At 40.2% G+C, this 17476-nt stretch overlaps 1 protein-coding gene across 1 annotated transcript; it reads left to right on the top strand.

The window, feature by feature from the left end:
* Positions 1 to 5137: 5137 nt before the first annotated feature.
* On the top strand, positions 5138 to 17025 carry CANX (calnexin). Its single transcript, XM_009285862.1, has 14 exons — positions 5138 to 5323; positions 5793 to 5866; positions 6527 to 6585; positions 6933 to 7074; positions 8377 to 8458; positions 8797 to 8989; positions 9903 to 10092; positions 10834 to 10947; positions 11452 to 11608; positions 11929 to 12144; positions 12562 to 12681; positions 12789 to 12927; positions 13079 to 13173; positions 13785 to 17025. Exons 1-14 carry the CDS (start codon positions 5138 to 5140, stop codon positions 13836 to 13838), a joined length of 1821 nt encoding a protein of 606 aa, XP_009284137.1. The 3' UTR covers positions 13839 to 17025.
* The last annotated feature ends 451 nt before the right edge of the window (positions 17026 to 17476 follow it).

Here is a 17476-nt window from a genome sequence, read left to right as displayed (position 1 = left end):
CTCACAGTACTTTCACTTGTCCTTTTTGCCTTTGCGTGTTGGATTGGACTGGGGTATTGGTTCAGGGTTAAAATAACATGGCAGAAGGACTTTCAGCCATCTTAAACCAGCTACTAGTTCATCATGAGGCTGTGTAAACAGTTACCCTGGCACTGCAGAGGAGCAAGGATGAGGAAGGTGGAGGGATTGTGAGATGTAGAAATATAGATGCTATTCAGTAGTTCTGACTTTAAGAAACTAGTGGACTATGAAGTAGGGTAGCCAAGCCTTTGCTCAGAAACCATAAAAATCTTATTTGAGAGGGAAAACGAGTATCTGTGTCTCAGCCTTCCTGTTCTTGTCTCCTTGCATTTTTTTTTGTGTTGTGATGAGTTTCTTTACTTTTGTGCCTTTAAATTTTTCTTCCATTAATTCTTGCCTTGCATGAGGACACGCATTGTGCTTGCTTTTACTGGTGTGCTTCCACTGTAAATACCATACTGAAATCCAGTATTTGGAACACAGGACTTTGCTAGCAAATTTTGCTCTTTCTATATTTAAGTCATTCAGCTGTCACTTCAGATGCTGCTGAAATAGAAACCACTGATGCTCTTCCAGTTAAATTGCTGAGGTGTAGTTCATAGTAAGTGACTTATTTTTAATAAGACCTATTTAATCTGACTGTCAATTCTTCTAAAAAAAAGTTAATAGTAAACTAGATAGCCAGTAGCAATTCAAATGTAGCTATATATTCTGAAATATGCAATGTTAAGAACTGGCTTGATGAACCACTCAAATAGATTAGTAAACAAGGAGATGATTAAACTGGTTTTGCAGGCTCTGTTTGACCTGACAGGGAAGTTACTTTCTAAATAGTATGTTCTGGAAGTATGACAGCAAAGGACTTAAACATCCTTTTTGTGGGCCCTTTTGCTGTCTGTCCTCCCCCGGGACATGTATGTTAGAGAGAGTGGTGACAATTCTCTGTTGTATAGGTCAAGTGTTTCCAGTGTCATGCCAATGATTAAGAAGAACTTTCCCCTTTATACCCAGTGAAAGGGGAATTCTAAATAAAAATAAGGCTCTGAAGCTGCACGACTTCCTTTAAAGCCTTGAAATCCAAAGGTAGCAGTCACTTAACCTTACATTTTAAGAGTGCCACTTCTACGGTAATAAGCTGTTCCTGTCTCTGAGTCTCACTCCAATTTGGTTTAGTTTTTACTTTGCAAAAAGTAAAGTCTGTGTAGTGTGGCTGTTCCAGATGTCTATTTTCAGTGCTCTGCTGTAGCTCCTGTAAATTCCAGGGGAAAATGTGTCGGCCTTCTGACAATCAGGTGAACAGTGCTTAAATGTCAGCTATAAATTTTCTAGTGTAGAAGCTGGCTGTGGATGGACCCACAGACGGAGAACAAGTGATTTGTTAGCCCTGGCAGTCTCAAACTCTCTTCCTAGTTAGTACTTTGGTATTATACTGCAGTAGTTTTCCCTTTGATCCAGGTGGTGTGCCAATGTCTGTCTCTGAAGACCTTATAAAAAAAAAGTAGATGAAGTTTTAGTCATCTCTGACTTGAAACATTGTTATGATGAGAATGAGGGTTGTGCTGAAGTAGAATGGAGATGTTAGATGCTCTTGCCCCTTATGAAAGGGTTCCTTTGTTAAAGGCTTTTGGCAGTTGCGTGATCAGAAATACACTAACCTTCATAAATATTAACAGTTAAACCTAGAGAAGGGAAGTGCAGGCAGAGTCAAAAATGGCTAATGATGATAATTGCTTGGAAATTGGACACTTCTTCAAGGGAGAAATCTGATCATAATAGAGTAGGTGGCTGTGCATCTGAAGGTTAGATTACATTTTCGGTGACTAATTGAACACCTGTAGTTGCTAGCAACTTAAAGCTCCACTGAAAAATCAGTTTATGCCTGTTTTATAAAAAAACCTGGGGTTTCTTCTCTCTCCCTCCCTGCCCTTTCTATCTTCTATTTAGGAATAACCTAATTTACTAGGGCATAATCATGTTTATGTTGTGTCCCTAAGGATTGTGTGAAGTGAAGTTGAAATTTCCTCCTGTAGCAGTACATCCATTATGGATAGAAGTAGCTTTTTAAATATCGAAAATGTGTGCTTCACTTAAATTGCTCTTCTGAGAACATAGTGTCTTTTATTTCTCATAATGTAGCTGGTTGTATATTGTTAAAGATTAACAGAATAAGGAGCTTGGCCTGACAACTGGCAGTTGCAGGAGATGCTACCAGTCTGTACGCAAGGTGTATGAATGGTAGCTTATGTTGAATTTAGGACTGATATGTAGGAGGTGTCCTAAACAGCTTTCTGTAGGGATATAAAGTTGTGAATACTGCTTGCCAATGATTATAAAGAGGCAAGGACATGAAACTGGATTAGCTTCTCTTCATGCTTTTAGCTTTCTTTTTTTGGGGAGAAAAAAGCATGCTTGGGAACTTAAATAGTATTTCTACCTTGAAATGAGGTTCAGTGAGGCCTCAAATTCAGACGGAGCATTAACTGATAAATGTAGACCTACAGGGTAGATACCTGTGGTTGTATCAGGGGCACAGATGTGCAGACTGGCATAGGTTCTGCCCCTGCTGTATGGGTCACTGGTAGAATTGTCTGGTTTCACTAGGATGCTTTGACAGAAGAATTTCTGGAGCAACCTTGCCTGCAATATGAGGCTATGTGGCTTTGCCACTTGATGTGCTAGCATTTACCAAAGTCCACTTTCTGCTGACAAATATTTCCGAAGGGTTGTAGTTGGGGTGGGATTGTGAAGTAGGTAATTATTACATATGGAGTCAGTACTGGCATGAAAGTTCAGGGGGGTGATTTAATTCTTTCACCAAAACTTTATTGCTGGTTGGCTGGTGGTGAGATTACTTAAGGGATTACTTGCATGCTAAATCATTAATACCCTTTGCACAAGCTTGGGAGGAGGTATGCAGGAACTCCTTCCTCTTAAAAGGAGAGGAGGGAACTGGCTTATCTTTAGCCCTGCTATATTTTTAAGATTAATTTCCTCCTATCACTTTCCAAATCATGAAGTGGTCATTCTATCTGCATAATATAACTTGAAAGCAGTTATAAAACTTGGGGTAAAATCTTCCTGAATTTAGCTCTGTTAAAAATTTATTTGGTGAGGCCCTGTTGGTAAGGTAAGACAAAATTCAATCCTTCCCTTAGAAAGGTGTCCTTGTGCCATCTCATCTGTAGTTGCTTCAGTCACACAGGACACATCCAGAGCTCTAAAGATCACTTTTTCAAATGAAGTTTCAGGCTTTTGTTTTCTGTACTGTTTTTATGCTGGTGGGCATGAGTTATTCAGAGAACATGCTATCTGCGCAAGAGGAACTTGAACTTCCAAGGGTACCGATGTTTGCTTGACAGTTTTCATTCCTTGGTTTTGTATTGTGGTTCCCACATTAGTAAAAAGAGCTATGAGCTGCTATGAGGTCTGTAACTGTCTTCAATTTTGGCTGTACACTGTGCATTAAGCAAACAAGCTTTGCTCATATGTAACAACACTTGAAAGTTTTTGTCAGCTGTTCATGCTGTGAATGGTGTCCTTTTGGCTCAGAGGTGTTTTGGTGCAGTTGCCTAAGGGTTGTGAGCATGCATTTAGACCATAATCCTCAAGGCCATCACTATTGTTAGAAAACTGGCTGCAATTGCATGTTGCTGTAGTGACAAACTGGATGTGACCTCAGCACAAGTCTTTAAAATACGGTTTTGTTGTAGCTATAAAACATCCCCTCTGTCATTAGAAGTAAGTTAAAGAATAATCTAAGAACGGTAGATCTGGTATGCAACGTAGTTTTGGAGTATTGGATAGTGCTGATAAGCCTTTAAGACTGTAAATTCTTTTAGTTGCCTAAACATGCTTTGGAAAGTTGAAAGTTTGCTTTCTAGCATGATCTTATGCCCCTACAGGCACTATTAACTCTGCTTGAGTTATGTTTGTAAGTCTACAGGGCTACAGCCTGAGGCAGGAGTGTACGGGAAGGAGGGGATGTTTGGTTTTATACTTGCTTTCAAAAAAGTATTAGTCTCAGTTACAACTCTGGTTTTGGAAGAAAAATTTGGAATGTGATTCAAAGGAGAAAAGGTGAGCAAGGCACAGGTTGTTTTTGTGGTTTTTTGGCAGATAAAACTATGAGCAGCATGCTAGGAGTGTTGCCTTCTGTGTCAACCTAAAGGTGCAGTGATCGTGTAGTTTTTCTAGCAAGAAAGTAAAATTGAAACCCATTTTACTTACAAGATCTTTTGAGCTATGGCTTGTCAAGGTCTGCCATATTTTAGGTGTGACAATATGCTGGGCACCTTATAAATTAGTTGAAGTGTGATATTTTAATTCTGTAAAGTCTCTGTTAACAGATATTTTTTTCTTTGGTCATCCTGCTAAATTAGAGATCGAAAGAGGGGAATCAAATCAACTGTCTGTTAAATAGGAAGAAATTTTCTTCTGGGTCTGCCTCAGTAGCCTCAACTGCTTATAGACATCTGCCAGTAGTATCAATGGCTGGTGGTGGTAATTCCAGAATAAAACCTGGGGAAGGGGACTGATGAATGAAAATGCCAGTGTCCCACAGTTGAAAGGACAAAAAATATTGAACAGGTGATGGAGGATTGATTACTCCATAGATTACTCTCCGCTTGAAAGAGCTAGCTAATTGTATTTCAATTCCTGAACTGAATGGAAATTGCAGTTTCTGCATGATGCATTTAAAGTCCTTCATAAGCAAGGAATACATTTTCTGTTTAGGCTTTTGCAGGTACGTAGGTTGTGGTGGTGTGTACATGTGTCTGCTGTTCTGCTCATGGACTGTGGCAGTGTAAGAGCAAAATTATGACACTTCTGCAGCATGATCTGCACAACTGGCACACGTGGTCCTCCACTCAGTTAACTTCTGTTTTGTATTAAATACTTAGCTTTATGTTGTACTCCTCTCCAGCTTTTAGAGCTGTGTCAACCAGCCAGATGCAGTAAATAAGAGCTGAAAAGAGAAGTTTGCACTCTTCTTTCAGTAGTATGACTAGGCGTTTCACCTGTTGTCTTGGATGCTTGGTTTTGTACTGAGAAGCAATGCTTTGCTCTGCATGCAGCACTGGCTTGACCTCTTTGCCTTGTCTTATTTATTCAGATCATGGAGCTGAAATGGCTACTGTATGTGACCCTGGTCGCTCTTGGGACTCTTGCTGTCCAGGCACATGATATGGATGATGACAATAATGGTGATGATGTAGTTGATATTGAGGATGACTTGGATGATGGCATTGAGGAGGCAGAAGAGTCAAAGTCTGAAATGAGCACTCCTCCTCCAACTCCAAAGGTTTGGCATGGAACTTCTTTTTAAAAATTGCGTTACCGCTTGTGTTGTGGTTAATGTAAGTCTGATCAGAGTTGTCTTTACTTTGCTAACATTTAATATGTTGTGATGTTAATAAAGATGTTATCTGGGAGTAAGGCTTGGAATTAAGCCTAGCTGCTTCATTCCTATTCTCATGTCTTCCATGTTCTTCCTGAAGACTTAGATCCACCTTTGAAATCTGTGATGCGATTATAAGGAGTTAATGCTAATGTTTCCGGCTAGATATATACTTTAGTTTTAGTTACAGACAAGAGCACAATGGCTTGGCACAAGCAGCAATATTTATTTAATTTCTGTATTTATGCTGCAGGGGTGTTCCAGGTAAGCTGTACTTGAGTGTAGAGGGGGAATGTGAGCTGTATATGCCTGTATTTCTTTAGAATAGAGAATGTGCCTTGAAAGGTGCATAAATGCCTCTCTTCTCCAATAGGTTACCTACAGGGCCCCAGTCCCAACCGGCGAGGTGTATTTTGCGGAGTCCTTTGATAAAGGAACTCTGGATGGGTGAGTATAATCTGAAGGATGATTCAGTATAGCAAATAATTAAAGATTTTGGTGGAAGGCAATGAAACCCTCACTAGAGCTTGTGTTATTCAAAAATCGAATTCAAAATCGAATCAAAGGGAGTGGTTGGCGAGACCCTCACTAGAGCTTGTGTTATTCAAAATCGAATCAAAGGGAGTGATTGGCGAGCATTACAGCAGTGACTATATGAGGCTGCCTGTTAAAGTGCTGAGCTAAACTAGTATTTCCTTAAGTTCTGGTAACAAGGGGGAGGTGAGCTGGAGGTGAGCCATACACGTGTAATGTTTTAATCCTCATCTGACTTTTTTCTTCAGGTAATGTGAGGATGGTGAGGTACTTTTATTTTTCTACAAGAGCAAGACACTGAGGCCATGGTCCTGCTTTGGGGGTGGGGTGGGAAGTGGCAAATGCAGAAAACTTTGCAGGCCTGGGGATAGAACTCCTCAGGGAGGAGGATAGGAGGAGGATAGGACCCAGGACATTGGGCTGTAATTGCAGGCCTGGGGATAGAACTCCTCAGGGGATGAAGACACTGGGCTGTAGTCATAGGACAGCATGGGTTATCTTATCTTAAGGGCAGGATTTTTAGTGGGGGAAAAAAAGGTATGGTTTTTCGACCATTGGATGTCTGTCTTCTAGATGGATCCTTTCCAGGGCAAAAAAAGATGATACGGATGATGAGATTGCCAAATACGATGGTGAGTCCAACCCAGGTTTTAGATGATAGATGTTTCTGATGTTTTTTGTCATACCTGAAGAAGAGGTGCAAGCCTTTGTTTTCTGTTTCCCAGTTAAAATTATATTCACTGAAGAAAATGGGAGGAGTGTTTATATACCTGGCTAAGAATATAAAGTGTAGTTCTGATTCAGACAAAATATCCACTTGAAGGTTTCAAAATAATTTTTAGTGAAGATGTTATGCTAATAACTTGATAAGGTACCCTGTAGGGTGTTATTTCAGAATGCTGACTATCTTGTTCAAGACAGTCTTTGTTTAGCCCAATTTTGAACAAGTTTTGATAATGTTGGGTTAATTTCTTTCCAGGTAAATGGGAAGTCCAAGACATGAAGGACACTAAGCTTCCAGGAGACAAAGGGCTTGTACTGGTAACCCGAGCCAAGCATCATGCAATTTCATCCAAACTTTCAAAGCCTTTTGTATTTGATACCAAACCCCTTATTATACAGTAAGTAAAGGATAACTTAGTGTTCTGTTATTTCAAGGGTGATATGATAGCAGGCTGAGGTTAATTCCATAACAGAGCTTCTGTTGCCTGGGGGTCTAGATGACACAAGATACTGTAACCTATTATTATACTGTTTAAGTAAGAGTAAAATAGCAACCCGTATTCCCAAAGTGGTAAGTTAGGAACAGCATGGGTCCCTCTGAAGCCTGAAAAGGAGTCTATGAAAACTAGACTTGGTAACCTGTCTCGGGACTTCAATTCACTTGATTTAATTGTAGTAACAAGGTCAGGCAACTGACTTTTGTACTGCTAATTGTGAAAGTCCTTGTCCTTTTGGAGGAAAGCTGGTCTGTATGTAGGTCAGTGGACTTCCTTATGCAGTAAACTGCCCCCTGTTTCCAAGGTGGAGTGGACAGAGTGGTAAAGATGCACTCGTTTCCTCCTTCCTTTGTCTTGGTTCATCTGTCATGGAAGACGGAACAGCTTGCCTAGCTCTGTTTGGCCATGACTGATGTAGAAGAATCTACTTGTATGTATGTAAGACTAGCAAGAAGGGGAAAAAAAATATCATTCAGTGAGAACAGTTGAATTGTGGATTATTACCTACTTTATCAGTTTTAAACAGAGTAAGCTAATTTGTATTTGCACAAGATAATGCATTGGTCACTTTGCTTTGCATGACTGTTTAGTTTTGGCTCAGAATACAAGGCTAAAAATAAATCCCAGTGGTCATCCACTCCAGCTGCTGGCATTGAGAGAGGATCAAGCATACTTAGCCTATTCCTGACAGAGATGTTTTGCCTTTTTCAGACTCCTTGGCATCCCTAAATATACTGTTGTATGCTTATAACCCTAAAGGGGCTTCTCCTAGGATCCAATTGTTGTTGCTTTGGTAGTCTTGCAAATTGAGTTGTCTGTCTGCCATAGTAGTTGTGGGGAAAATAATTGGCTTGCCTTAAACTCTGTTGCAGTGTCTTACATACTGGTAAGCTTTTTCTTCCTTCTCTCTACTTCTAGATCATAATCTTCTAGACCAGCACTCAATTCCTTTAATCTTTTCTGTCAGGTTAAGTCTTCTAAATCCTCAATTTTTCTTGTTTCTCAGGCTCTTATGAATATTTGCTTAGTGCTTAGAGTGTAGTGTGTATTTCTAATATTCACTGGACATGAGATTTAAAGCAAACAACAACAAAATGTCTTACTCTTAATTTGTACTCAAAAACTGTAATTGTGTATTACAGAGGTAATTTTTCCTCATGTATAACATGTTCCCCCTCTCTCTCTGTCCAAAACTAAAATTAGGTATGAAGTAAACTTCCAAAATGGAATAGAGTGTGGCGGGGCCTATGTGAAATTGCTTTCAAAAACCCCTGAATTGAACCTGGTGAGTAATGCTGCTACTTTGAGTATTAGCTGTGAAAGAAAACTTTTTTTCATTTTGCTTCTTCCTGAAGAAACCTCTTCAATAAAGGCAGTGGGGCATATTTAGGGCCTGATCTCCAAAGTACTTTGCACTCAGCAGTTTTTGGCCTTTTGAGTGAAAACTCTGGAGTTTCCTAGTAGCTGAGCAGTTCTAGACCTTTGCTAAAGTCTGCAATACTTCACTGGCTTGATATCCAAGTTGCAGAATAATTTCTAATGAATTGGGAGTTCTTATGCCAAGCAGTGACTTAAGTTGTATTTCAAAAAATAATGGAATGAAGTTCTGCATTGTTTTTAAAGGATCAGTTCCACGACAAAACTCCATATACAATCATGTTTGGTCCTGACAAATGTGGAGAGGACTATAAATTGCACTTCATCTTCCGGCACAAAAACCCCAAGACTGGCAAATATGAGGAGAAGCATGCAAAGCGTCCAGATGCAGACCTGAAGACTTACTTTACTGATAAGAAGACCCATCTTTATACTCTGGGTACGGTGACTGTTAACTATGTATGTTAATAACTACTACTATGTTTCCTGAACCAAAAGCTCATAAATGAGCCAGATGAACTGAATATTTGTGTCAACACACCATACAACTAAAAACCACTTGAAAGCTCTGAATGTAAAAACTGATCTTAATATACAAAGGCTTATTTCTTCTTTGCAAGAAGTCTTGATTCATGTAAGAAAGGTCATGAGACCTTGAACTTAAGGGAGAGCTGAATTTCAGAGCAGTCCTGAGTAACTTGATATGCTAAGTATATCCAAAATAATTATCAACACTTATAAGCTGCTTGAATGCTGCCCCCTAGTAATTTGGGGTATACTAGGCTTTAGATTTAGAGGGATAGTCTTTTTTTCTTGCTGCTTTCACAGTACCAGACAAACTCAGTGGTTCTTGGAAGTACAGTGTCTGGTCTGGGATATTAGCTATGACTAAAACCTTTCAGGGAGTACTCAGGAGGATCTCTCTAGCTTTTCCTACTACAGAGGCAGCAATGGATAAAGGAGTGAGATTAAAATACTGTGAGTCAGTAGTAGGGAGTCTTATTCTTGAGTAGAATGTGAATACATTCTTACTACTAAAGCAATACTGGCTGTGCTAAAGTCAACTTGCTGTGGTAACTGGTGAATCACTCTACAAGCTTCTTTGTGCCTTTAGCATATTTAAAGTAGGACTCCTGCAATGAGTTGTCTTTCTCACAAGGTGAGATGTGCTACATCATCACTAGTTACACTATGGCATAAGGAGAAAAGTTCTTAACAATTCTTTAAAACAGTTGCTGGATAGGTGGTAGCTTGGATTGCTGAAGCTGTAATTGTACAGTGGGGATGAGTGATACTTTGATGCATGCTTTCTATCATATGTGTAATGGCTACATCAACTTTTCTCCTTACAGTCTTGAATCCTGATAATAGTTTTGAAATACTGGTTGATCAAACGGTTGTCAACAGTGGGAATTTGTTAAATGATATGTCTCCTCCTGTGAATCCACCCCGAGAGATTGAGGACCCGAATGACCAGAAGCCTGAGGACTGGGATGAGAGACCAAAAATCCCAGACCCGGATGCTGTTAAACCAGATGACTGGTAAGCTGTTGGAGGGGTGGAATTGAGGCAAGCCTTGGCCTGTGATAACTTGGTCCTGATCAAAAAGTCTTTCTCAGATGACTGACAGAAGGTTTTGAGTCTCACCCTTGTAATCAAAACACAGTCAGTTTAGGTGTTTGAGCAGCACTTTGGTAGACAAAGGCAGACAGGATCCATGTCCTCTGGGAATTACTGTTTAGTGTTCCTGTTACTGTGCTGGCCACAGGTAAAGGTTTTACTGAAACAGCTATGCTAGCTGATGCTTTCATCCTTGATGAGATCAAAAGATGAGCTACAGAAGGTATAACTGTAAGGTGTTTGTAGTTGTTTGTGTAATGCATAGTTACAAGTGACTGAAATATCTGACATCCTGAATCAGAAACTGATACTGGGTTTCTGTCTTTGAACCTATGCTTTGTGAACCATGGACTCAATTTGAAGCTCAAATGCGTGTTTGCAGCAACCACTAAGATACGGGATTTGCTGTAATATGCCCTTTCTAGGTTGGCTTTAAAAAATAAGTAGTACTACCTTACAGTTGACATCATTACTGTGCCATGAGGCACATATATAGGTAACAGATTGCAAGGCAATTCTGTTCTGAAATCATGGTGTTATGCTTACCCTATCAGAAGCAAAGCTGGCTGGTTGTCTAGATCAGTGGGCTTGTTCAGAGTCTGTAGAATCATGCCTTGGGGTTAAGAACTTGTGTGTGTTAATACATAATTTTCTGTTCTCAAGGGATGAGGATGCTCCTGCAAAGATCGCAGATGAAAATGCTGTGAAACCAGAGGGCTGGCTGGATGATGAGCCAGAATACGTAGCAGACCCTGATGCTGAGAAGCCTGAAGATTGGTATGTTTACTGCCTGTTGCAAATCACAGCAAATACTTCATGGCTTTGGTACTGGCTTTTACAAGTACAAGAATGGCTAGCTTGTTGTTGCTTGCTAACAAAGTCATCAATTCAGGCTATCTTGCTTCAAAAGTAGAAGGCAGAGTTGGTCTGAGGAGTCTTTGTGTTCTTGCGTTCACCTGCGCACTTTTCAGCTCTTCTGTTCTGTGATTGTAAGCTGAACAGGGCAGGGATGGTCATCTCGCAGTTGTACCAGTCTTGGAAGGGGTGGCAGGGGAGGCTGTGCTCAGGGACTGGCTTTTGTTGAGCTTCTGTGCTTCCAAGCTACTTCTTGAAATCATCATTCCTTCTGTGGTGTCTTTACCTACAGACCAGTGCTATACAAAGTTTCAGTATCTCCCTTTTATGGTAGGAATTTTAACTTTCCCAGAAATCAGACATTGTCTAAGTCTTACTCTGTATAGAGACAAGGGGCAGACTTCAAAACTGAATTTCCCTTTTCAGGGATGAGGATATGGATGGTGAATGGGAGGCACCTCAGATTGCAAATCCTAAATGTGAGACATCCCCTGGCTGTGGTACCTGGCAGCGACCGATGATTGACAATCCAAACTACAAAGGCAAATGGAAGCCTCCTATGATTGATAATGTCAACTATCAGGTTGGTGTTTTCATTGCTTAAAACTGCTGGCCAATGCAGCATTTCTCTTACAAAAAGCAGAATGATTTAGATTCATCAGGTGTAATTAAGAATACAAATACCATCATGGTTGTACTGTGTTTCAAGTGGACAGATTCAAAGTGCTTTCTTACTTGGCTTCACTTCTTGTAGCACAAACGAAAAAAAAAACCAAAACACCTGATGAGTTGCACCCATAGACATTGTAATTAAGTGCAATGGATTGGTCTTTCAGTTCAAAATGGGCTGAAAACTAAAAATTGTATTATAGCAGGTGAGGCTGAATGTCTTGTCTTTCCTAGGGTATATGGAAACCTAGGAAGATCCCAAACCCAGATTTCTTTGAAGATTTGGAACCTTTCAAGATGACTCCCTTCAGTGCTGTGGGACTTGAGCTATGGTCAATGACTTCTGACATCTTTTTTGACAACTTTATTATCTGTACTGAAAGAGCTGTGGCTGATGATTGGGCCAGTGATGGATGGGGACTGAAAAAAGCAGCTGATGGTGCTGCAGAGGTGAGAAAGAGAGGTTTAATTGTGTGCTTCTGACTGGAACAGTAGCAGCATTGCTGCTGTTCTCTCCCACAGACTTTATCAATATATACCTGTATGTACCAAGGCTAGGGGTTATGATAAACCAGATTGGAACCTCAATTCCTAATTATAATATGGTAATGGTTGCTGTAAGTAGCAATCAGTACTCACTGCTCTTTTGTGAGGTTTTTGCTCTGAGAATTGGGCTGTTAACTTTAGCCTAATTCTTCATTTGTAAACTATAGAAAAAGTATTTGTGCAGGTTAGCTTTAATTTTTTTGAGGTATGAAATATAATGTTCAAAGTTGTAAAAAGCCTATTTGTTTAAGCTACAGAATTTTCTTCACTGCTACAACTTGCTGTATGGGATGAAATTTGACAGTTCTTTTTATCTTATAGCCTGGTGTTGTGGGCCAGATGATGGCAGCTGCTGAAGAGCGTCCCTGGCTTTGGGTAGTCTACATCCTCACTGTGGCTTTGCCAGTGTTCCTTATTGTCCTTTTCTGCTGTTCTGGGAAGGTATGCATTTCCTCTGGTAATAAGTAGTATAATCTTTAAAAAGAGATCCAGCAAAATGTGCCTTAACATCACAAATACTTGCCTGGCTTTGACAACTTTTTTTTTAGAAACAGCCAAGTGCTGCAGAATACAAAAAGACTGATGCTCCTCAACCTGATGTGATGGATGAGGAGAAAGAGGAAGAAAAAGACAAAGGGGGCAAGGAAGAGGAGGAGGAGGAGGAGGAAGCAAATGAAGAAAAGCTAGGTAGGTAAACTAGATAATCTTGAATCACGTTGAGTTTTCTCTCTGATAGAATAAAACAGCAGGATTGGCAGACATGGAGTAAAGCCAACAGTGAACTGAAAGTAAGTCTTAATGAAAAGAGAATGAGATTTTTTTTTTTAATTTCCCTTAGAAGAGAAGCAGAAAAGTGATGCTGATATAGGAAGTGCTAGTCAAGAGGAGGAGGAGGAAGAGGAGGAGGAAGAGGACAGGAAACCTGCATCAGAGGTGAGAGTGCTTAATCTTTGAGGGAAGTCTCGTGCGTGTTTTTCCTTAGTAAAGTTTGTTCTACGTGACTTAAGTGTTTAAAAGTAAACCTGGCTCGTGTGATACTCTCTCCCAGTGTCAGAACTTTGGAAAACTTAATCACCCTGCAGAATAGGAATTGCTGTGGCCAACTTCAGCAGAGCTGGGCACCTTGCTAAAGGCACTGCCATAGACCCTGCGTTGAGAGGAGCGGGATTGTGTGGAATGCATCTTCTTGAGGCAAAAGGCTTATTCAGCTTTGTATGCAGTCAGGATGTGACCTCTTCAGTGCTCCACACTGACATAATGGCCGACTTAAAAATGGGTGGAGTGTTGCTTAAAGTTAAAGGGATTCTCGCAGCAGCAGCAGTTGTTGAGTACTCAGCAAAGAGTGTACATCCACTGTGAAAACAAGAGGATTTGTGTTTGCTGTGTGTAGAAAGGAAGGGTAGTAACAGCAGTAGGTCTTTTCAAAAATTAAATCCTAATGTAGAAGTGAAAGTAGATTATTCTTTGTAGGTTTGCTCAAAATGGTTTTAAGGGTATTCTTGGCTTTTATTTCCTTGATGTTTACACAAATTACTTTCTTGCAGGAGGAGGAAACTGTGAATAGATCACCCAGAAACAGAAAGCCAAGGAAAGATTGAAAAAAGTTATAAGAACTTGATCTGTGATTTTTTTTTTTTCAAACATGGTTCTGGGAGAGGACCTTGGACACCTTACATTGAAACTTGGACAAACCTCAAGATTTCACCATCCACAGGTTCCAGTCACACTATCCAATGTAATAGTGTCTAGCAGTAAAATATTTGCAATCATCTGTTTTAAAGAACATCATTCCTGTAGAAAGAATGCATTTAATATAATGGGCTGTGGATTTTGGAATGTAACATAACTAACCTTTTCATTTTTGGTTTTAAATATTCTTTTCTGTTTTTAAGTAGATTGGTAGAACTTTTCTGGTCTCAAACCTTGGCTTAATTTAATATATTAATTAGTGAAAAATAACAATGAATCTTGAAAGTGCTAGGTGATAAAAATGCAGTTTTATAACTAGTTTTTTTTTACAAATATGTAAATTCCTGAATGCACCAATGTCTTTATATCCCTTAAAATTTGGTAATTGTTTAAAGAAAAGTTGTCAATGTATTTGACAACCCCTCTGCTGTCAAAAGAAAAGAAAACTGGGGGGGATGTATGGGGAAATGAGTAGTGAAACTCTCTAATCAATCAACTTCATTCTTTTGGGGGGGAGGGGAAAGAGGAAGAAGGGGTGGAAGGAAGGGGTTAGTCAGTCTATAGAATGTGCATACTGTGCATGGCTAAAGCCCTGTTAAGTGTTGACAAATGATCTAGGATTTGGAATGGGTCATCTTAATGTGGCATTTAATCCTGCAGGCCTTGCAGATAATGGATTTTGTTTAGTTCTTGAACTCTTTTTGTAAAGCTAATGTGTTGTTGAGGGAGGGTTAGACTACTTCCCCCTTTCCCCTCTGTTCAGCCACTGATGCTTTCCTTTCTCGGTGACTATACAGCTTTTTCTGAGTGCGGCTTTGCCTCAGTTGCTGAAGCGCTTCATGTTCAGCTCATCGTCAAACTCTATTTTTATAGCTAGGCCTACTCCTTTCCAGGGTCCAAACACTGGGTAGGACAGTGTCCCATATCCTCTCACTGTTATCACTGTATGTCTCCTCCTGTAGAAATGGGGGAGGTAGTCAGGTACACAAGCTGAAATCAGTATTTGTTGGGGGGGGGGGGGGGGTGGGAACAACAACCAACCAAGATGTCAGTATTGTAGGTGGGGAAGGAGCATGTGGAATATCTTAACTGGTATGTGAAACTGTTTAAGTCTTTTATCTGCTCTTCATGTAACAAATGCATCCTAAATTATATTGTGAATGTTAGGGAGTTCCAATTCCAGCTGAATAAATTTTTTTAAAGCGTTGAGTCTACCATATTATACTGTTTCAAACACTTTTTTTGGTGGAATGCAGGTGATCACTACAAGAGCATACCTCTGAGGGTGAAATCTATGTAACTTCATTACACTGTACCAAATATGTTGGCGTTTGGATGTCTATATAGATAAACTTTTGCCTTTGTTTAGAGTGAAATTAAATGTCCTGAAATTACTCTTCTTGCACTGAATTCAAACACTCCAGTGTTGTTTGGTCATAGCATAGGTATAGTGTGGGGAATAATTCCCAGGGGTTGGGGAGGGAAGAGTGTTCCAATTATCTTGCAAACAATCTAACTGATTACTAAAAGACTCTTGTGGTTTTGGTTTTTTGTAAAACACCTTTTTGCTGCCTGTCCTTCTGTTGTATCCCTTGGTTGTTGTGTTTGAAATATTAGTGATCACAAATGCATAGCAGGATTTCTTGATCTTTCTGCAGTGTGCAAATAAACTATTGTAAGCAAGATACTGGAAGTAATTTCAGACTTCTGTTGGGAGCTATTGCATGTTTAGAATGCCTTTGCCTGTTGAACACCTGGTAAATACTGCTCCTTATTGCAAAAATAGCTTATACTCTGACATGGAAGATGTCATAGCTTAAGCATTGCTACTAGCTTGTTCTCAGGACTGTATTTTTATCAAGGAGCAGCTGCTATTTATGACTCTCAGTCCTTTGAGATGAAGTATATGTAAATGATTTCAATTCAGCTAACATTTTGAGCACAACATAAAAATCTATTAATCTAATGTTTTTTATCTTAATATGCAAATTGCCTTAAATTCCCAAACAATTCATGTGCATACATGTTCTTTCAAAGCATCAAAAGTGAACTTAAGATCTGCTATCAGCTTTTAAATAGTATTATATTAAAGCTAATTGTAAATCTACATTTGCTTCTGCTAAATCTCCTGAAAAGGTCTCCTGTCTTGCATGTTATGGCTTTTTTTGATACCATAGTGTATGCTTAAATAATCACTACAATAAATGAAGACTTTCCAAAATGGATAGACAACTCCAAAGTTACTTTTTATCCTGCTTTCTGACTTGGGTGGCTCAGTTTAACCTCAGAATCACTCTTATTTTTAAATCCTTTGAGGAAAAATTAGCTATCTGCTTATCCTGAGTACTTTTAAAGCATAGCTGTGTTTTTGAAGTACTGAAGCTCTACCTGGTTGTAACTCGTGAACTAGGTTTGGAACTGTTAAAAATACTTGAGGGTGTATTTGGGCCTTTTATGTCTGTGCACCCAAGAGTGGCAGCTTCTGAAAAGGATGCTCTGCTTAACTGAATGTGTCTGAAGATGGTGGGAGGTAACCTGGGATCGTAAATCAAAACAAAACCCTAGGGGAGTAGGTGCAGACAGGGTCTCAAACACAACCTGTTTTCAGCATTTCTACTGCCTTTTCTCCTGGAGTTGGTGCTCAGTAAAGGTGCAGCTAACCAACTAACCCCTTCCAGAAGTGTCACTGGACGTGATCTAGCCTTTCTGAGTCTGGCTAATAGTGAATTATCACAGCTTGAGGCTGTGACCTGTAAAATGCGTTGTGTATGTCTGTTTTTAAGATTGACTGCTGGGCCTGAGGGGGGATTCTTGCAAGTGCTAATTGCTAGTTAATGTACATCTCCGTGGTTGTCTCTCACTTGTCCCTTACTCCTTCCTCAAAAGCAGTGCTCCGCTTAGGCTGTGGTTACGTGTGTGGGGCTTGGGACCGCTCTCTCCATCCCTAACTGCTCCCCAGTTAACACCACTATTGCCTCATGGTTTCAAAAAGGGGTTTTGGGTTTTTTTTTTTGTGTGTTGCTGAACAAGGACTGTGATTTCATTTGCAGAAAACACCTGTCCATTTCAAAATGGTACCTGTAGATGCAACTTGAGGGGGGGGAAAAAAAATATGTAAAAGCTAATAAATAAAGAAACTTAAATCTGTTTGGCTTTCTTTGTCTAACTAGCAAAACTGCCTAAGTCTTCATTGCTTCTGGTTGATGTGAAGTGAAGGGAGCGGGTCTGGACTAGGAACCAGCTTCAGCAGGTGATGGGAAAGGTGACGATACCCTGCCCCTGTGAGGTGATCAGTAACTCTCTTTGCTACAGGAGGTTTTTTTTTTTTCCTCCCCATACTCCACAGCCAGGTGCTAGGTAAGCCCACGTGTTGACCCAAAAGAAGAGGTTCTGTAGTGCGGAGCTCAGCTCTGCCTAGGAGCCCTGTTGGGTGAGGGCCGAGCCCGCCGCCCCTCGCTGCCGGCAGGTGAGCCGTGCGGGCCGGGGCCGGGGGGTTCCCGCTGCCGCCGTTGCCCACGCCTCCCCGTCAATCACCTCTGGCTCCCCC

This window comes from Aptenodytes forsteri, unplaced genomic scaffold (assembly GCF_000699145.1).
Source record: "Aptenodytes forsteri isolate BGI_AS27 unplaced genomic scaffold, ASM69914v1 Scaffold54, whole genome shotgun sequence".
NCBI lineage: Eukaryota > Metazoa > Chordata > Aves > Sphenisciformes > Spheniscidae > Aptenodytes > Aptenodytes forsteri.
This window is presented reverse-complemented; position numbering and strand designations above follow the sequence as displayed.

What these genes read in the sequence shown, in the direction of transcription:
- CANX (XM_009285862.1), top strand. Translation starts at nt 5,138, where the DNA reads ATGGAGCTGAAATGGCTACTGTATGTGACCCTGGTCGCTCTTGGGACT. An exon ending in GCTGTTAAACCAGATGACTG is followed by an intron (nt 10,093 to 10,833) that starts GTAAGCTGTTGG and finishes TCTGTTCTCAAG; the next exon opens with GGATGAGGATGCTCCTGCAA. An exon ending in TTTTCTGCTGTTCTGGGAAG is followed by an intron (nt 12,682 to 12,788) that starts GTATGCATTTCC and finishes CTTTTTTTTTAG; the next exon opens with AAACAGCCAAGTGCTGCAGA.